The sequence below is a fragment of the Hydra vulgaris genome, chromosome 12 (assembly GCF_038396675.1).
Source record: "Hydra vulgaris chromosome 12, alternate assembly HydraT2T_AEP".
Lineage (NCBI taxonomy): Eukaryota > Metazoa > Cnidaria > Hydrozoa > Anthoathecata > Hydridae > Hydra > Hydra vulgaris.
Window position 1 is genome coordinate 12,113,015 of NC_088931.1, and position 23,188 is coordinate 12,136,202.

Sequence of the window (23,188 nt, forward strand, 5' to 3'; positions counted from 1 at the left end):
TTCTTTATTTACACGAAACTAAAGTTTTTTTTGAAAAGTTTTTTTAACTATTTCTTTTATTTACGCTAAAGTAAATTTCTTTTTTGTATTGTTTGTTTTAACTACTTTTTAAAATAATTTAGATTATTAACACTGAACTCATGTTTGTTTTGCGCAAACTATAAAATGAATAAACCGACAAGAAAGTAAGTTAATAAAAATGTTGTATTAAAGAGGGTTGCAAACTGTAATCAGCAGTGACCTTAATAATGAATTAAAAAGCTTCATTATGAAGAGTTTATGTTTCCAGAAACGAAAGCAAAGTTTTACACTGTTAATCTGAATTGGAATATTTTATTATTCAAAATGTTAAAAAAATTGTCAGCTTCTCAGAGAAAAAAAATTAGCCAAGGATTCTGTTTTAAGTAAAGTGCCAAAACTTACACATTCTTTTTATTCTCCAAGTTCTTCACAACCTTGTGAATCAAACATTTTGTGTGATAAAAACTCCTTTAAAACATCTAGTGAGACCTCCACTCTGTCTCAATCTAGCCAAGAGGAAGATAATGTGAGTAACCCTCTGTTGTGTAGTTCAACTTCTTCAGCTAGTTTTGGCACATGTTCATCAACTTTATCCTTGGACATTTGTAGCCAAAAATCTTTGGAAGCATCAAAGAAAAACAAAGAGCCTGAATTCAATTTAAAGCCTATAATAGTTGAGACAGATGATAATTTTACAATTACAACAGATTTTTCACACAGAAGTGACACTTGCAGGTTCTTATCTAATGACCCGTCCACTTGGCTGGAATGGCTGCCTGTAAGAGAGAGAGAGTGAGTGAGAGAGAGAGAGAGAGAGAGAGAGAGAGAGAGAGAGAGAGAGAGAGAGAGAGAGAGAGAGAGAGAGACTATATCATCAAAATGAATCCAATACTTTTCTTAAAGATCAATAAAGAATATCCTAAAACCAAAAAATACCATTTCTCAAATGAATTTTGATACAGGGTAGCAAGAAATGATGAACAAGTAAAAGGATATGGCTTATATACTGATTCAGCTTATTGTCTTCCTTGTCAATTGTTTGACCCAACTCCAAAATCATATTTTGGGAAAAAAGAAGGTTTCAACAACTGAAAAAAGTTCACAGAGCAAGCCTAAAAGAGCCATCTTCATCACATTTCAGTTGTTCAAAGAAATGGATTGAAGCAACAATCAAGATAGAAAATGAAGAAGCTGTTAATCAAGGTCTTATCCAACAAATTAACAATGAAATAGAATAGTGGAGAAGCATTCTTAAGAAAATAGTATTGATGATTATGTACTTGGCGGACATAATATTGCATTCGGTGGAAGCTCATCAAAACTGTACACCAAAAATAATGGGGACTTCATTAGTCTTATCCAATTATTTGATCAGTTTTGATCCAATTTTGATGGAGCATTTATGACAAATTGAAGATGGAGAAAGATGTTCACAAATGCTAAGTGTCAATATTTAAAACATGGTCATTAACCTCTTAGCTTGGCATGTAAAAGAAGCTATTGTGAACGAGGTAAAGTGTCAAAATTATTTTTTAGTTATCATGGATTGCACTCCAGACCTTAGTCACAAAGGCCAAAGTTTTCTAACCATCATGTCCATGAAGATAAAGAAGCAATAGTCATTGTCCAAGAAAGCTTTATTGGATATACAGCGTGGGAAGAGTTGACTGGTAAAGCTCATTCTAATCTTCTAATTGAAGAAATAAAGTCTTGTAGGCAAGACCTAAACAACTATAGATGTCAAGGCTATGACAATGGGTCTAATATGGTTGCAATTCAAAAAGGTGTTCAAGCTCAAATTACTAAACTACCACCAAAGGACAAACTTAAAGAGGATTATAAAATGTTACAAGAACACCTGACTATGAAAAACATTTCAAAAATAAATGGGGAAGGACTGTATAAAGGAATTTCTACCCGTCAGTTTGATAGCTACTGTTTTTGACAAATGGTGTGAACAGAAGCACTATTACCATTAGAAATACTCAATATAATCAAAAAGAAAAGACCTTTTTACTAATTTGTGGATAGCACTATGCATATTGTTGACAATTTCAATGACTGACCAGCAGTGAACATAGTTTCAGCTAGTTTAAGTTAATTAAAATCAACCTACATACATTGATGGCGTAAAAAAAAATGACGTTGCTTGAATAAATATATATTTATCTTTATGGTAGATTGTTTTGTGGGGAAAATATTCAAGTATCGGTGGCAGCACAAAAAGTTTATATACGCGACTATTACTGGTTGGGGGGGGGGCGGCGTGCCGTAATATATATATACATGTATATTTATATATATATATATATATATATATATATATATATATATATATATATATATACATATATATATATATATATATATATATATATATATATATATATATATATATATATATATATATATATACATATATATATATATATATATATATATATATATATATATATATATATATATATATATATATATATATATATATATATATATATATATATATATATATATATATTAGGCCCACTATAGTTTTTTAACAATTACTGGCTCTTTCCCACACTCCCCTACCAGAGCGATTTATGGCTCTCGCAAAAGTATTTTTTCGTATAAAAAAGGAATAATTCGAATAAAAAAGACCAAGTTTGAGTTTCAGATTGACTTTTTTGCTTACAAAATGTGATTACAATTTTTTTTGCACCAAAGCTGATTTTTTTTGTAGTGCTTAACATTGTATGTTAACTACACTTGCTAACAGATTGTAGACTAAGTTATTTTATACTGCAACACTTGTTTTGTTTTTAGTGGAGCAGAATTTTAATATTATAAATTTGAATATAAATTTTGTGTAATTATAATACAATGTTATAATAGAATTAGTAAAAAAAGATTTTTTTTTTCCTTTTTAAATACAGATATGCAGTGCAAAGATATTTCTTTTCCTAAAATCCTTGGTTTTAAGTGCCGTGTAATATAACTATAACATTAATGACAATATGGTCAAGTTTGCAAAGCCGTTTATAAAAGTAAATAATTATAGTTGTAAATAAATTGAAAAATGTAAGGTCACTTTTAAAAGTAAAAATTAAATAATAAACTGCAACGCTTTTTAACTGTTGCACTGATGTTGCAAAAAAAGAAAAAAATTAAAAAAGACCGCCAATGGAAATTCAGATATTTTGATTGGATTGTATTAAGTTATTACACTCTAAGTTATTGCATTATAGTTTTTAATAGTTCTTAAAATGCCTGCATTCTTTTACAATAAGAAAATATTTTTTATAAACAGTAAAAACTTTTATAGCTCTTTGTCAAATTTTTTATCTAATAAGTAATGTTGTTAACAAATAAAGAGCTAGTGTGAAAACCCAAAGTTAATGCTCATTTAAAGCATTTTTTCACAGCATGATAAATGATACTTGTTATATATATACTCATGTTACATTAACATTACCAATATTTGCTTGCAACAAGTATATCACCAAATTTTGTAAAAAACAAAAGCTTTTGTTAGAAGCTGTTTAGAGGAACCTCTCGCATAGCTTGCTCCTGCTGAAGCCATGTGAGCAGCTTCGGCAGGAGCAAGCCATGTGACCAGGCATATTCTAGGGTGGTCCAATTTTGCGACATTTTAGAATTATCACACCAACTTTTAAATTGAGGTTTAGACTAAAAAAAAAATGATGTTTACTAAATGTTTTATTTTAATATTAAAATTTTAGGGTCCCCCCACTTAGAAAAAAATTCTTTTTTCACTGTCTTTTCTTTAGTATTTGACTTTTCTCACAGGATTTTTTACTGTCTTTATTATTTATACTGTATAATAAATTTGACTTGAAAAAAATTAATTTAAGGATTCCCTGAATTGAATAACGAAAAGGTTTTGTAATTTGGCAATGTCAGTAAAGTAATTTGCGGCAGATTTCATTATATGGTATCTCAATTAGTAAGTAACTCAGTTACATGTTTTTGCTGCTGCTTTTACTGTTTTTTTCTGTGATCATTACAAAAGTGGATTTATGTTCTCCTAAATTACTGAAGCCTAGTGAACCTCTATTAAAAAACAAAAAAAGTTCAGTGGAAAAAGCAAGATCCACATGAAACCAACATCAGGATTACTTTATTGGATTTGGCCTGGAGAAAAGTTTAGGTGTCGGTGTAAAATTTCCCTTTAAAATTGCTTTCCTCAGGAGATACCTCTACCTTCGAGAAATTTAGCAAAAAACTCATTTACCAGTTAAGCCAGATAACAAATGTATCAAGTATTTCATTACAGTTTTTAATGAATGGTAAAGTATGTTGAAGAAGGTAAAGATGTTCCCCTGAAAAGAAACAAAAAGTTTTTGGAATGAATCAACTCTATGATATCAGCTGCTGACACGTATTACAAATTACATTATCTCGACTTGTAATATGAAAGAAGGACTGGGAAGTTTTACTGAATCAACAGAAGTATCCACAGGTAATTTTATGTATTATTTTAACCATGTTGCTGTATTATGTTTACTTAAGCTAATTGTTTTTTTTTACATTAATATTGTATTTTTTCATTTCCAATTAGGTTGGTTTATGATTAGTTGCATCACAACTCTTGTGCAGCAAGAAAAGAACAAGTCTGATCGCAATGAACGCTTTGAAAACAGATTCAATACCCACAGCACAGCTAAAAGAAGAAAAACAGCTCTGAGTAATTAAAAAATATAAGAAAATCTTGAGAAAAGTGCAGATACGTCAATTGCAGCTCAGAAGTTTTCACTCCCTTCCATTCCCAACAACATCCCTTTTTTTTGTCTCTTTAATTGGTCTAAATTCCTGGCTAATACTTAACCTAATTAAGATGACTGCAAGCCAGGTAGACTGAATGCAAATACCTGTTGATCACTGGATGAAGATGAAAGATTACAACTATATGAAAAATGTTATTAAACACTGTCAAGTTGTGAATGACTGGACTGAAAGAGGTATAAAACTTATAAAAGACTACAAAATCAAATGTAATTAAAACCAAACCAAAGTAACTTTGGTTTCAATTACTACCTCAAATAGTAGTAATTGAAACCTTCAATTACTACTATTTGAAGTCAATGTTACAGCCATCGAATCTACAATACTGATATTCACAATGTTGGTAACAAGTTATGCAAACATTTGTGTAAAAACTCCACAACTATTTCCATTGAGTTGTTAAGGTGCATTAAAAATTTTTTCAATTACTCCAAGTTCATTATCGACAATTTTGTCAAATTATTTTGTCAAATACTCCAAGTTCATTAGTGACAGTTAAGAGTGTCCAATGGTTGCATTGTTCTTATCGTGACTTTTGGCATCAGTAGCTGCATTGACATCACAATCTCCATTTTGTGGTTGCTTTCTTTCCAACCATTTAACTTTATGCTCTGTTTGATTGCTGGTAAACTCTGCACAAATTTCCTCATTTTATTGGTTTCTCAGATAAGGCAATTAAAATGATTTTGTGAGTTTTATATAAAACCCACTTACCAGCATATTATTTTCAATTAAATATTCCTGGATAATGTAATAAAAACCAAAATACTTTATAATATAGACAAACAGAAGAATTTTTTTTTACTAACTAGTTTAACTTGCTTATTTGAAAATCTTCAAATTTTTAGCCAATAAAAACATGCACAAATGTATACCTTTTGCAAAAATAAAAACTTTTTGTAAAACTTGTCATAATGCTCAATAACAATGTCATAATGTTCACTTTTCAATATGTTAAATATTAAATATTGAAGGTCAGGTCAGCTTATCCTGCAACTGGTAACATGTAACCTAGTACAACCTACCTCATACCCTTGCTACCTTGTAGGATATGCTTTTTTAGGCAAAAGCTATGAGAAGCCAACTCCGAACTAAAACACCCCCTGCCTTGTGGCTCTTGGTTGAGTAAAGACTAGAGATGGTGTCTTGATAAAAAATACTCATCTTGGGAAGATGTTAAATGCAACCGGCTACTGTCTTATAGAAGGCCTCCTAGGCAAAGACTTAAGCGATAAACAGATTCTACCTGTTGACCAGCCTCACACCCCTTCTTCATCTATTAGGCTGGCACAGATGTACTTATAATACATTTTTTCCAGTGTAGGATGTTGAATGCTGGATCTTTTTGACTCAATCCAAGGGTTTTGCTTACGTCTCTGTTTTATGACTAGGTAACTCGTTCTATTTTCTTCTAATGAGGGTACAGCTCTAAAACTCAGTTTTATGATTCTGAGGTTGGCTGGTAGTCAGGTTTCCTGAAGTCTATGGTAGCCTTTGGAGAGGCTGATTTAATCAACAGCTGTAGAATATCAGAGTACTAACAGTGGCATGTTGTGCATGGATAGTGTCCCTGTTTGTACTTTTGGTATGCATTGTCAAGGCCATATTTGGAGCCCTTTGTTACGGCTTAGGATTTATTAATAGTAATGAGGCAATTGCTTAGACTATTAAATAGTGTACTGAGTTCTATCTATGCTTTGAGTCAAGTTCTTTAATAAGTTTAAAAATAACTAAAGTACCAATAACTATAAAACACAAAAAACCATCGTCATCACCAAGTTTTCTAAACCTATCATTCACTAATATTTATGGTCTTCGAAGTAACTTTCTTCTGTTGAGCTTATCTCTTGCAAAGTTCACCAGGCCTACTTGCTCTTTGTGAGACTAATTTGAGTTCGGTTGTCTCATCTTGTGATCTTAGTGTTGATGGTTATCTCCTTTAACTCATAAAGGCTCCAGTAGTCACATTTTTGGCCTGGGCATTTACATTCGTAAGAATTCACACATTTGTCGGGAAACTTGGTTTGAATCACAGACTATTCTTTTATGTGCTTTTTGTTTAGCACCATTTCACTCTATTGCTTTTCTCTTTATTCTATATGGCTCTCCTTCATCTCAAGACTGCACTCTTTTCAATGTTATTTCTGATCAAGTTGACCAAGCCTTCTCTCTTTATCCATCATCCAATATCGTTTTTGTTGCTGACTTTAATGCTCATCACACTGAATGGCTTGACTCTAGTATCAGTGACTCTGCAGGCGTTAAAGCCCACAATTTTTGCATTTCTCAATCTCTAACTCAAATAATCAACTTTCTTACTTCCTTTCCAGACAGCCAAATTGTTTACCTTCTCTACTCAACTTTCTTTCTGTGATTTTATTCATGATGGCCCTTGGGTAGAAATCTTTTGTCTTCCTGCTGAAATGTGCTTCTTACATAACTTTGTGATATTCAGGCTGGCATGGAATCTTTTATTCCCTCTCGATGATTCCAGGTCAAGCCTCACTCTTCTCCATGGTTTTTCTCACATTGTGCTGCTGCAATTTCAAATCAAAACCATTACTTCCATATCTCTCAGCAAAATAATTCCAATGTAAACCAATGTAAAAAGGTCTTTTCTTCGCCAGCTATTCTCATAAAATCTTGTATTTCATCACAAAAATTAGGCTCTCGTGACGTGACTGGAGAATCTTTAATAGTATCAATAATAAGGGTAAATCTGTTATTCCACCTCTCTTGTATGGTTCAGATTTTGTCACCTCACCTAAAGACAAAGCTGAATTGTTTACTTAGAACTTTTCATCAATATCATCTCTTGATTCCACTAGTTGCATTCTATCTGATATAGCAGACTAACAGGTCTCTTCTACAGTTATCGGTCCATACAACATACCTGTTATAGTCTTGCAGAAGTGTTTTCTCGAGCTGTTGTCTATACTTTCAAAACTATTTAACAAGTGCTTAATATAGTCTTGTTTTCCTGCCTGCTGGAAAGCGGCATCTGTTATCACTATTTTCAAAAATTCTGGAGAGCGATGAATTGTCTAACTACTGTCCCATTAGTCTTCTTCTTATCATAAGCAAGGTTTTTGAATCTTTAATTAGCAAGCACTTAATCTCTCATCTTGAATCTAATAACTTACTTTCTGATCATCAATATGGATTTTGATCATTTTGATCAAAATCCATATTCATACTATAATGGGGACTGCTCTAAAGAGCTAGCATTACTTGTGCCATCTACTAAAATTCATTTCCGTGTTACTCGTCATTCAATTAAGTCTCATTCTTTTACTGTGACTGTTCCTAAGTGCTTTAAAAACTCTTATTCATCTAGTTTTGTTTCTCAAACATCAGTTCTTTGGAATTTGTTTCCTTCTTCTTGCTTTCCTGATTTATATAATTTGCAATCTTTTAAGTTGTCTGTCAATCGTTATCTTGCTCTATAAACTTCATCTTTTCTCTTCCAGTAACTTCCATCTTTAATTGTGGTTGCTTGCAGCCTTGTTGGAAGCGAAGATGTAAAAAAAAAAGAAAAAAAAAAACTTAGATTAGTTAGCTTTTAGGTTTTTAGGCTGGCATTTAGATTTTTGAGCCAAACCAATATTTAGGCGTAACTGATTTTTGCTGCTTTTTTAACTAAAATAACACCAGGTAATATTCATGCAAAGAAAAAAAATTTACAGAGAGAAATTTTGACAATAGGGTATGCTGCTCTTATAGTGCACACTGCAGCAATTTCACACATAAATTCAGTAGATTTCAAAATATTAAATCTAATTAATTCAAAAGTATCATCAGTTTAACATATTTATTGTTTAGACTGATGTTTGGTTGCTTTTTCTTCAACCTTAATTTTATTTTGTTTTGTGAGACTGTAAAAAAGGTAGAAAGAAATAATATAAATGCACTGGAAAAATACTGTAGAAATAAGTGGAAAATAAACTTTAATGGATATTCATACCATTTATAGCAAATAATTAAAAAAAAAAACTTGAAGCAAGAGGATTATTAAATAGAGAGAGTATATAATTTCAGTTGTAATAAAATGATATACTGCAATAATTGGTTATTTGAAAAAGTTGGCTGGCAGATTTTATAATGAAGCAAGGAATTTGAAGTACCCTATGTTCAAGGGGACCCTATGTTAAATTTTCAAGAGTAATAAATGAGTAAAGGAGGGAAGTTAAAGAGTAAGAGGAAGCTTTTCTTAATTTTTCTTTTCTTAATATTTTCTTAATGAAATAAATCATTACCTATTCTTGTTATAAGTGAAATTGAGATTTTAGACACTTATTGCTTTATTAAAACTTTGTTTAATTATCAATCTGATAGACTGAGAGGTTAACTTCCTTTAATGTATGTATGTATGCAGTTAGATGGATACAGTTGGAAATAAGTCTTGTTATATGTACTTTTTTTGCTTTTGTAACTTGCATAATAGTTTCTGAAATTTATTTATAAGGGTTTGAGTAGGATTATAGTTGATAGTTACTTAATGTTTGATTTTCTCTTCTAATTTATAAAATGCACCCACTTCATTTATTAGTACAAATCCTGTTCCTTTATCAAATGGATAAATTGCTTAACCATTCATTTTTTTCTTCAAGTTATTTAAAGATAATCTTTGTTCTTTTATTAAATCAGGTAATCTAGGTTTTTAATTTTTATTAAGCATTTTACTCACATTTTGTTGAATCTTTTCTCCATCAGATTTTCTATTATGTTTTTCTAAATGTAAAGCAAAAGATTTGATTGTTGTTAAAATTTCTATATAAGGTAACTTTTTTAACAACCATGTAAAATTTGGTCCAAGATTCAGGAGTTTTGTTGCAGGGGTGTCTAACTGAGTTTGTGTTAAATTAAAAATTTTAGATTCAACTAATTTTATTCAATCTGTTTGGTTGTTTTTGTTTGTTGTAAGTCATTTTATAAGGTTTTTCAAATTTTTCTTTTAAATGTTTCTTTTGAATTTTGTAATGGTATTTTTTCGATATTTCAGTGACATTTTTAATATTTTTATCATGATTTGGTGTCAAAATATTTCTAAATCATAACATATAATTTTCATAACATTCTAACTTGTAAAAAATCTATAGATTGCTTTGTTTCAAAGTGATCGATAACTTTCTTTGATATTATTTAGTAATATTTTCTTCTTTTTCGATTTAATTGGTGATCTTACTTTCAATGGTGGTGGAATTATATGGTTGGAAATGCACCTCTTAAGGAAGATTAATTGGTTTTTTGATATCGCGTTTCTAATTTTTTTTTCTGAAGTTTTACTGTAGTATTATATATCTCCTTGCTGTAGGAATTAGTAACTAAATGTTTCAATGTCAGACTTGTTATATGTGAATATGTGTGTGTGTATATATATATATATATATAAACTTACACACACACAAATATATGTATATATATATATATATATATATATATATATATATATATATATATATATATATATATATATATATATATACACACACACAGAGTCTTTCACAGGAAGATGAGCGTTTGCACATCATTATATGACCAGGCAAATCACATTTTGCTTTAATGATTTGTCCGCAACTATTTAAAAAAGCATTTTAAAAATACGCTGAATAAAAAGTATTCTGAATTATAAGTGAAATAAATTAATTTCTTATTAACTTTTTAATTTTTTTTCCCCTATGTCTACAAATTTACATGCTCTTGTGGCAGTATATACATTGGTGAAACAAAGAAGAGCATTTAGATGAGATTGAACTTTGAAAAACTGTTTAAAAGGTAAATGGGATGCATCTGGGGCAACTGAACCTTATAGCAAACCAAAAGTTATGGCGATCATACTCTTTTTAAAACTGCTTGGTTTAAACACGTTAAAAGTGGTGATTTTAATGTTGAAAACAAAGAACATTTGGCCAAAAAAGTTTGAAGATGAGGAATTAGAATCATTTCTCAACAAAGATTGTTGTTAAATGCAAACTGTTGGGAGTAACACGACAATCCATTTTCTTGCATTTAAAAGCAGCAGCATCCATTGAAAAACAAGGAAATTGGGTGCCACATGAATTAAAACTGAAAGACATTGAAAGACAATTTTGCATGTCAGAAATGTTGCTTGATTGGTATAAAAAGAAATTGTTTTTACATTGAGTTATTACAGGCAATGAAAAGTGGATTAGTTACAATTTTTGCCTTAATTATTAATTAAGGTGAAAAAAAGCACACATTTGATACATACCAGGACAATTGCAACTAAAGCAAGATATTCATCAAAGCATTGTTCTGTATTTAATAAAACCGAAAGGTGTATTTTTTTATGAGCTGTTGAAATCAGACAATCACAGGGGACCTCAACAGAGCACAATTTATCCATTTAAAGAGAGCAATGACCAAAAAATGTACAGATCATGCGGTCAGACACAAGACCATATCTTTTCATCATAACAAATACTTAGCCACATGTTGCAAAACTGGTTAAAAACTACTTGGATGATAGTGGATGGGAAGTTTTTTCTCACTTGCCATACAGCCCAGACTCCACACAAAACACACTTACTGGAATACATTTCAATTCATGATAGGGTATCCAGAATTGGCTTGATTCATATTTGGCCTCAAAAGATGAATGGTTTTTTTGTATGGGATTTCATAAAATGCCAGAAAAATGCGAAAATATTATAGCTTTAGATGGGCAATACTTTGAATAATATATTTTGTAATATATCAGTTCATTTTTTAATTAAAATAAAACTGTATTTTAAACTCAAAAAAACTCAAAAAAAAAAGAAAGTTATATATACATGTATATATAAATATATATATATATATATATATATATATATATATATATATATATATATATATATACATACACACATATATACATACACACATATATACATATACACATATACACATATACATATATACATACATATATATATATATATATATATATATATATATATATATATATATATATATATATATATATATATATATATATACATACACACATATATACATATACACATATACACATATACATATATACATATATATATATATATATATATATATATATATATATATATATATATATATATATATATATATATATGTATATATATACATACACACATATATACATATACACATATACACACACACAAACACATATATATATATATATATATATATATATATATATATATATATATATATATATATATATATATATATATATATATATACACACACAATTAGAAATTAAAAACAAAGTTTTTACTATAGCTCAATTCTCAAGAGTATATAAGCATATATAAAGGTCTTAACAAATTAACAAAAATAGCGGACAATCACAGTGCCCACCTCCACATTCGTGTAAGTCAGTTTACATGGGTGAAATCAAGCCAGTGCAAAATACAATTATTTTTATCAAACTCTACTTACATAAACAAAAATAGTTAAAAACATCTAGTGCTTTTAAAATAAAATGTCTTTAGTAAATATTATGAAATTATGCAATAATAATAGTAATTAAAAAAATGTTTGTTTGTTATTACATTTTTTTGAGCGTCTTTTAGGTAAAAAAGTTTATTATTGAAGATTTTTTTTTTGTTCTATTTATTCTGAAAACAAATTCCTATAACACTTTAAAGTATTGTTATGTCACAATTGCTTACAATTTGTAACAAGGTTACATTTTCTTATTTTTATTTATGTATTAAGTAAATAAACTTGCTAATGCAGTAAATGTTTGTTTATTATTGTCGTATTGCGTTTATTATTGCCGTATAATTATCATCTTTTATTTTATTTTTATTGAAAAATAGCCTTGTCTCAATTGGTAGCTTTGTCACTAAAAAAAAAATAAAGTTTCATTTTGCAACATTATGTCTCAATTGTTATTTTTTTTTAACTCTCTAAAGTGTAACCGATTTAGACAATTATTGTTATTGCAATAATTTAGATCTTACTAATCATACAATTTGCAATCTTTTAAGTTGTCTGTCAATCGTTATCTTGCTCTACAATTTTCATCTTTTCTCTTCCAGTAATATTTAATGTGACCAACTTTATTTGCAATAACATCTTGGAGTCTTTTATATATACTTTTATACAGATTTTCAATAAATGTAATGGGGATATTATACCATTCTCCTTTTAGAACATTCCAAAGCTCATTTACATTCTTTGGCAACCATTCCATCTTCTTTCTGTCTAAGTAGTCCCAAACATGTTCGATTATATTCAAATCAGGGCTCTGAGGAAGCCAAGGCATGGTTTGAAGCACTCCATCCTCTTCCAGATTTGACAAATAATTTATAACTAATTTGCAAGTATGTTTGGTATCGTTATCTTGTTGTAAGATAAAATAATTTTCTGTTATTCTAACAATATCTCCTACCCCTTTTATTGAAATACACCCCCAGACTTGAATATTCTCTCTACCATGTTTGGTAGTTGATGCTAGACATGGCTCCTTTAATGCCTCTCCCTTTCTTTGCCTAACATATTGGTGTCTATTCGTCCCAATCCGTAACAACTAATCCGTAACAAGGAGATATTTTTTTTAAAACTTTTTTATCAATGCAGGAATACACTGGTTTCATTGGGAAATACATTGTTGTTTTATAGAAAACTTACCATATTTAATTGTGTTGAAAAAAGAAGAGTATAGCTTACTATTTTCTGTATTCCTGGTGTGATGGTTGTGAATTTCATTTGTTTTAATAAAAAAATTTAAAAAAGAGTTAGGTTGTTTTGTTTTGGAGAAAGTCAAACACAAAAAGACAATTGTAAAACTTTACAAGATCATGGAGTTTTAGGATTTTTAGTTCAGAAAATTTTTTTTGAATATCAGATCTCATTGGTGAAAATGTCATTATTCTAATAGATGCGCATTGTAAACTAGCAATGCCATTAAGTAAAAAGTTACATTTTTGATGCCAAACAATACAACAATAGCAAAGGTGAGAAGAGAATAAAGAAGAATAAATCATTTGAAGAGTTTGGATAGGAACATAGTAACAAATTAGAGAAAGCACACTGTTAGCTCGTGTGAGTTTTTTTTTAAGATTATACAGTTGATTATACCAAGATAGGTTTTCATCAAGATATACACCAAGATACTTTATATATTTTGACGGAAAAAGTTTTTTTCCGTTAATTTTAATATTAATATTATCAATAGTTTTTTGAGGGGAATGAAAAATAATGTATTCAGTTTTATTGACATTCAATGAAATACGATTAAAGTTCGTGTATTACACAGTTGAATGTTATTGGGTATAACTAGGGTGTATAATATATATATATATATATATATATATATATATATATATATATATATATATATATATATATATATATATATATATATGTATATATATATATATATATATATATATATATATATATATATATATATATAATTATAATATTTGAATACTGTAGATAGATTTTAAGTCGTAAAAAGTTAGGTTAAAAAAAGTATTTTTTTATATTTTAGTTATGTATTAACTATTATTTTATTATAGATTGATTTATCAATCACAGGAAATATTGATGTTTCATTCAGCATAAATCAATCAAACTGTCTTCTTTTAACTATTCATAGTGCCAGGGGATTAAAAAATAGTAGCGGTATTTGTCAGTTTTTTGTCAAACATCATCTTATTGGTTTTCCTAAAAAATTTCAAACAAAGGTAAAAAAAAGTCAATTTGTTTTACAATACTTTAAAATGATAATGGATTTTTAAATACTTATTAATTTATTTGTATAATTATTGTTATTCAAAAAATCATATAAATTCAATGATATTTAAAAAATTAAAAACAAAGTGTTATAAAAGTGACTTATGAATTGTTTCAGAAAAAACATTTGTTTTAAATACATAAACCTATTTACAGTTATTAGTTAGTTTACACCTCAGTCTATAAAGTTTAAATCTCAGGCTTTATAGAAATTTTTAGTTAAACTAGAATAATGCCAACAGTATGTAATCCGTAAAGCAGGTCAATACTGATTGTGGTATCAAAGAATACTCAATAGCTTAGTAAATAAATAAAAAGGGTTTAATTAATGATATCAAATAATTCTGACACGCACCTGCACAAACTTCATTCAAGTCATGTTTTAAATAGGCAAGGTTTATTTTATAAGGTGTCATAGAAATAATGTAACACTCAATTTAGGAAAATGTAACAATTTTTTTGAGAGCAGTGTTAAAAGTAGTTAAGTTTAAACAATAGCTTGAAACAGTTTATTGCAGAAAATAGCAATAAAATTTTCATTAACTGTAAAAACCCATTTTGTAATGTTACCACTATAAACAGCATTTCTTGACATAATTGTGTTGAGTTAGATTTTTTTTTCTGTAACTGTTGACCAATGATTAATAAAATAAATTTCAAATCACAAAAGTCAAAACTATATATTAACAGAAGACAAACTAAAATAATGATGCAGGGTAAAATGTAAATGTACCCTTTATGTAGCATACTATTGTTATGTAAAAAGTATAACTTTAAAAAATGGAAAAAAAAGAATATACTATTAAAAAAATAGTGTTGATCCATAAAATCACAAGATCTGTTTAATGATGATGGATCAGCATTAGTAAAATGAGGTGAAGTCAAGCTCTATAAAATGATATTTACCTGCCAAGATTTAGTTGAAATCACTAAATTCACTGTTATTACCAGATATTGGAAAAACAATATTAGTATATTTAAAAATTAACAATAAGAGAGGTTATTATTTTTTATAAAGTAAAAGATTTAATGAATGCATAATAAAACGACCGAGATAAAAAATTGTTATTCAATTACTGTCAATAATAATGTAATATGTTTTTTAAACATCTTAAATAGACAATCATATAATTTATTAGAATTATAAGAAAATTGTTAACAGTTTGCAAATAATCCACCATCTGTGAAAGCATATTGATATACAGTTTGTGTATTACGCAGTTGAATGTTATTGGGTATAACTAGGGTGTATAAACATTAAAATAAAAAATAAATCATTGTTGCACTAAAAATTGAAATACAAATAACACATAGGTTATAAGATCTCTTAAAATCAAACAATTGAAATTAAACTTTATTAAATCTAGGTGATAACCAAATTAACATACAAACCTTTTATGACTATGTAAAATGGTTATGGTTTTCCAATAATCTTTCTATCCAAATAACAAAAATTATTTACATCTTTTAATAAAAACTACCTTATTAAGTTATTTTGAAAGAAGTATATAAAAATGGTGAAATCAACAGTTTTTAAGGAAAGCAAACACCACCTAAAATTAAATTGTTTTACAGCTTTCAAATTTTAAAAAAATTTCCTATTTTAGATTTTCAAAAATTATCCCTTCTCAAAACCATCACCTGCATAGAATATCTAATACTATTAAATACTGATTATGATATGCTAGATAAAAAATAAAGAATAATAAATAAGTGAAAAAAAAAACTTTAAACTAAAATGTCTAAAGCTTAGAAAATCCAGTTTACAGTACAAATAAATCAAATCATAATTTTTACACTAAATAGCTAATAATAAAAACCCTGATCATCTTAATTGGTTTATCTAAAAAATAATAAAAACACCAAAGAATATATATACAAGGCAAAATCATATACTAAAAAGTAATAATTTGACTAAATAATGTTGAAGTCACAAATTAAGACCATTATTTAATGTTTGTTCATATTAATTTTAATTGTAATATGAACAAACATACAATTTGAAAATAATATACAAACTGAAAGTTCTTACAACTAAATGCAACTAAAGTTTAACAAAATGCAACGAAAGTGTAAGGTTCCTAGGTTTTATGAAGGAGAACATGTTAAAAAATTTTATTTTTACACTTTCGGAACTCTTTTTTTCTTCTTCCGTAAAAGCTGGACATCTGGCAACCCTATGAAAGCACAACTTTTCAACAGCTTAGCATCTAGTAAAAATTTTTGTTTGTCTACTTTTGTACAACATAAAGCTAGCTCTTTATTTTTTGCTGTTGTTGATTCTTTCAATAATAAAGTAAAATTTAAAACTGTTTCAGAAATTTAAAACTCTTTAAAATTTTTAATAATAATAACAAAAGTTAAAAAAAGCTAATAAAAGCCAAAAGTAAGTAATGAGTAAGTGACTTTGAAAACAATTTATTTTGTCCTTTTTCTTATATGACTTACTATTTGCAAAATTATAAAAAAATGCAAATAATGTCAGATAATAAATTTTAAACAATTGATGAAGAAATAATCAGAATAGTTTGAAACCTTGAAAGCTTTTAACAGAGGTCAGAAATTAGATTTGATATTGACTAATTAGATTTGATATGAAAATAATGCAATAAATGTTAAAGATTTCATCTAGTTATGAAACCTTGAGAGTGTACAAAATCATAAAAGTCAAATCTGGTGGGTGAATTTCAAAAAAAGTTCTAAAAGAAGGTGGATCCGTATAGTTTTAACCTCAAAACTTTACATTCTTATACTAATGCCAAAAATGCATTTTTTGAATTCATTGAGCATAGAAAATACAACATTTTTGTTGTTAATCTCAAATAAGGGGAAATAAACGATTAAAAAATATTTTTTGTAAAATTTCAATTACTAAAAGTAATTGAAACTCTATTAATAGAAATCAAAATTTAAAAAATCAATGAGATTTAATAGTCATAACCAAATAAAGTTTAACCCCTTTTCCTTCCCTTCTTCTAAATGAGGTTTTAAATTTATAGTTAATGTATTTAAATATATAAATTACATAAATATATACATTTTTTAAATATATAAATAGTTATTAATAAAATTATATAAATTAGACTAAAACTTCTAAAGATTTTTTGTGTAAAACTCATAGTTGGTCAATAAATCTTAATTTGGTTTTAAAAACTGCAAAAGCATTATTCAAATACTAATTTCTTTTCATTTGGGACAGGTGGATTAAAAATGAGTCTTTATGTTTTCAAGCTTTTATCCAGGCAGTTTTTGCAGCATCCCTTTTTAATACTTATACCTTTATACAAAAGAGTAGAGTTTAGCTCATGCTCGAAAGACAAAAAAAATTTTAGATCAATATTTTAGATCTCGTTAGTTGTCATTTATTTGTTTATATTCATTTAAAATAGATGATTAATTAGATTCAATTAAGTTAATAACTTGTATTTAAATTTATTAAATCTAATAATTATTTAATTTATAATTTATGTTTCAAATTTCAACACTTCCACAAAGTCAACACTTCAGCAACCATAAAATAATCTCACAAGCCAAACAGACTTGTGTCTGTGCTTGTTGTCTTACTAATAAGTTTATACCAGTTACATCTGGAGAAGCTTGTTGCTAAGCATTACAATGATTATAGTGTTAAGGTTATGAAATATCCAATTGAACTATCCCTTATATCTAAAGGAAATCTGTAATTTGATATAGCTGAATCTTTAAGCGATTTCTACTGCTGAAGGAGCTGTGAAAAATCCATAATTGGCAAATTGACAACTACCAAAATTTTAGATACTATATATATTTATTTTTCAAACTTTATAATAAATTGACAACTACCAAAATTTCAGATACTATATATATTTATTTTTCAAACTTTATAATAAATTGACAACTACCAAAATTTCAGATACTATATATATTTATTTTTCAAAATTTATAATAAATTGACAACTACCAAAATTTCAGATACTATATATATTTATTTTTCAAACTTTATAATAAATTGACAACTACCAAAATTTCAGATACTATATATATATTTATTTTTCAAACTTTATAATAAATTGACAACTACCAAAATTTCAGATACTATATATATTTATTTTTCAAAATTTATAATAAATTGACAACTACCAAAATTTCAGATACTATATATATTTATTTTTCAAACTTTATAATAAATTGACAACTATCAAAATTTCAGATACTATATATATTTATTTTTCAAAATTTATAATAAATTGACAACTACCAAAATTTCAGATACTATATATATTTATTTTTCAAACTTTATAATAAATTGACAACTATCAAAATTTCAGATACTATATATATTTATTTTTCAAACTTTATAATAAATTGACAACTACCAAAATTTCAGATACTATATATATTTATTTTTCAAACTTTATAATAAATTGATTACATAACAGCAATAAAATAGTTTCAGAAAAATTGTTGTTTTCAAGAGCTCAAATGCTGTTTCCTTAAAGGTGTGTTAAAAATGTTTTCAAGTTGTTGATAAAGATGTATGTTATAAAATATACTGGTAAGAGATCAATGAATCTACAAAGAAGTTTCTTAAATATCTTTATTAAAGAGATAAGAATCCTATCTCTTTGATAAAGGTAATAAAGTTATTAGTAATTTATATTTGTTGAAGTATTATTAGTAATTTAAAACCTGAATGTGATATTTGTGTTTCAATCTCATTTGTGAAACAACCTTCTTATTATCCTATTGTTTAGGTTCAAGTAGTAGCCAATGCTCTTAAAGATATATATTCAAGTAATGATATATGAAAAAGCGAAGAAATGCTATTTATTACTGGTATATGTTATAAAACTTGTGTTTTTTGTAAATATTTGTAAAATGTTTTGCTTATCTAAACATTTTTGTTTCCATAACTTTAAGTCAAATCAGTATGAAACAGAGAGAAATACTGTTTTCAGAGTTACACAAGTTACTTATTTGTTTGCAATTAATTCAAGCCTATCATTCTCTTGAAGACCATTAAAAAAATTAAGTTTGAATGCATGAAACAGATAAAAAACATAGATAAAAAATTGGATGACATTTAAATATTTCTAAATTAAAAAAAAAAAATGTTTCTCTGTAGCATAAAAAGAAAAAGCTTATGTAAAAAGAGATTATGTTACAGGTATTAGAGAATATCTTGAGTTTGTTATTAAGTACAAAAAAATCTCTTTTATGCATTTGTAAAAATTGGCATAGGTTTAACCATAAATTTTAAAAGTAAAAACATCTAAGGTTTAAGTTTAATGAAAATTATTGCAAATCTATTTATCTCAAACCAATACAGATTCACTGATGGGAGTAATAGGAAAACTTACTCTAGATTAAATTCTGTTCTTGTACTGGCATATTGTAAAGAGATTCAAAAAAGTATAGAAACCTCACAATACTAGCTTAAAAGCGTCAATTTCATAATTGTAAATATTTCCTAACATCAGGTCTTAAAATTATAAACATTCTATGGGGGATTTTTATTGTTTAAATTACTTTAGTAACTTTTTCTTTCAAAGAACTTCTACAAGTTTAAAAATCCAACTTTAGCACAAAGTGAAAGAAATTTGTTGGTGAAACATTCTCTAGTATGAACATGAAGTTTTTGTTGAGCTGATTTTGTTGAATGATTTTAAGTGAAACTAAATGAAATTTTATCAACAACTAAAAAGTTGATATTTAATGATATTTAACCATTTTGTAGACTGCAATTGTTTGCATGGTCACACAAAATTTTTCCATGGTTATACAAAATTAAGTGTTTCCATGAAATTGCTGTAATCAAACACTGAGAATAAAAAAAATCCAAAATCTAGGTTTCCTGTCCCAAGAGTAAAGAAGAGAAATAAATATTTGAATAATATTCTTAATTTAAATCAAGTTGGTTAAAATTTTTCAAGTTTCTTAAAAAAATTTTATGCACTTTAGAAGTTATGGTTTTTTTGAAAATGTGTCACCCACGCAATTTTAATTTTTGTCATTTTGTGTACCCTCAAGGATTTTTTTTTTGAAGAATTATTTATTTAACCATAAAATTGAAAAAATGTATTTATAATTTTACAAAATTAGGTTTAGTGTCACTCCTATAGTTAAAAACTAGTCATTGGAGTGACACCTTAACAAAATAAACAAATAAAACAAAAAACAAACAACAAAAAGTAATAAGATAGTGACAAAAAAAAATTAATAAAAAGAACAATAACTATTAAAAAAGAAAGAATAATAACACAAAAAAAGTGAATGAGCTGATATGAGAGATGAATGAATGAAAAGCACAATGATTAGAATGATGATAGAAAATAAAAAATAAAACGAAAGGATATAATTAAATAATAAGATGAGACAAAAATTATGAAATCACTTGAATAATAACAACAAGTATGAAAAGCAACAATAAAATAAATAATTAGCAACAACAACAAAAATACATGACAATATAAAAATCAGCAACAACACCACAAAAAAAAATGCACAATTTATATTCTTTAATATTTGATGTAATACACATGTAGTCACATGATGACACATGTCGTCAAATACTTATTAGATAAAATAAGTTAAAGTTTATAAAACTTTTTCATAGTTTTTTTTTTTTTTTTTCCTCTTTACTTTTCCTGACTGTTTTTTTTTTAATTTTGTAACACATACCCTGGCAAAAAAGTTAAAAAGAATTTCTCAAAAAGAATGTAATTAAGTTTAAAAATACCAGGTATGTGGTGGGTTTTGATTTTGAAAAGTTTCTTTTATCTGATGCATTTTGTGCTGTATGAATCTCTTCAATTTTTCTCCTTGGTCGTACATTAAGTGACAGAACGCAAAACAGAGTGTAGGTATACATTATGTAAGAAAAACAATATAGACATGAATTTTATTTTCATTGTCTACTTGGTTATTCCTTAATATTACGAAAAGCCAAATTACTAGCTAGTTAAAGTTTTGTCAAACTTTAAGTTTATATTAAAAAATTTTTCTTACTTCAATAACAAACATAACAAGAGTTTATAGAAAAAAGAACATCTTAGGTTTTTTTACATTAGATTAAAAAAAATTTGTAAAGAACTTTGAAAGAACCTTGGTGAGCTTCTTTGAAAGAACCTTGGTGAGCTTCTTTGAAAGAACCTTGGTGAGCTTCTTTAAAAGAACCTTGGTGAGCTTCTTTGAAAGAACCTTGGTGAGCTTCTTTGAAAGAACCTTGGTGAGCTTCTTTGAAAGAACCTTGGTGAGCTTCTTTGAAAGAACCTTGGTGAGCTTCTTTGAAAGAACCTTGGTGAGCTTCTTTGAAAGAACCTTGGTGAGCTTCTTTGAAAGAACCTTGGTGAGCTTCTTTGAAAGAACCTTGGTGAGCTTCTTTGAAAGAACCTTGGTGAGCTTCTTTGAAAGAACCTTGGTGAGCTTCTTTGAAAGAACCTTGGTGAGCTTCTTTGAAAGAACCTTGGTAAGCTTCTTTGAAAGAACCTTGGTGAGCTTCTTTAAAAGAAGCTTAGTGAGCTTATTTTTCTCTTGAACGCCTCTTTTTTTTCTTTGTAAAGTTTTTTGTTGTTGTTGTGAGTTTTACATTGTTCTACTTTTTTTAATGTAATTATGTGTTTTTTTTTAACTTAATGTCAACAGTTTCATTAGAGTAAAAAAAGAAAAAGTAACAGCAGCAGTTAGATTTAAATTTTATTTTTCTAATTTCCTTTTGGAAGGACAGGAATATTTCCTTCTAATTTATTCTCCCATTTATTAAATCATGTTTTATAACAAAATATTTGCACATTAAAATGATAGTTTTGAATATTTTTTGATACATTAACAGTTAAAAAGAATAAAAGTGAAAAAAAAATCAATTGAAGTTGTACTTAAAATGAGTTAAACTGATGTGTCAAAAACTAAAATCTAATTAAGGTTTACGCTAAAATTAAGATGTACGCTAAAATTAAGGTGTATGCTAAAATTAAGGTTTATGCTAAAATACAAGTTTAGTAATAGAAAAAGAAGTTATGTAATTTGCCTTAAATGTATGTTACATTTAAAATTTTTTTACTTAAATGTAATTTAAGGTTTGATTAATGTTTTTTTCATTACAGATCTCTTTATTACAAGATCCTATTTGGGAAGAATCATTTGAATTTGATATACATTCAAATGACTTAGAAAGAAGGTTTGAAATATTTCTTTTTATAAAATTTTATAAATATAAAATGTCTTTTTATAAAATGTTATAAATCAAATATAAAGGCATAGATTAATGTCAAGATGCCTTTATTTTTACCATGAAAGTATGATACCTGTATTTTACCATGAAAGTATGATTAATAATGATGTTAGCATTATTTCCAATATAAAACGCTACTTCATATAATATAAATATGTTGTAGCTTCCTCCTGCTAGGTTATATGATGTAAATAAGTCATTTAGCTCCTAGCTGCATATTTGGTAAAGTCTTTAATGAAGTAGCAAACTCTTTATTTTGTTATTAAATATTTTTGAACTTTAAGCTTGCTTCTTTGGAGGGTTAATAAATTGATTTGACCATCTACTTTTTTTCTTAAATGGTTTTTCTGATTCTCCAGATCATATACACCTAACCTAACTGAAGCTACCAATTTTGTAATTATTTGCAGAGGTGTGTTA

General features: G+C 27.3%; 1 protein-coding gene across 1 annotated transcript in view; it reads left to right on the plus strand.

Moving 5' to 3' along the window:
- LOC101239858 (synaptotagmin-9) overlaps nt 1-23,188 on the plus strand; it is a 39,654-nt gene that overhangs the window by 8,955 nt on the left and 7,511 nt on the right. Inside the window, exons 4-5 of the mRNA XM_065812189.1 lie at nt 14,343-14,510; nt 22,641-22,714. Of these exons, the coding sequence (XP_065668261.1) occupies nt 14,343-14,510; nt 22,641-22,714 (242 nt within the window). The remainder of the gene's footprint in view (nt 1-14,342; nt 14,511-22,640; nt 22,715-23,188) is intronic.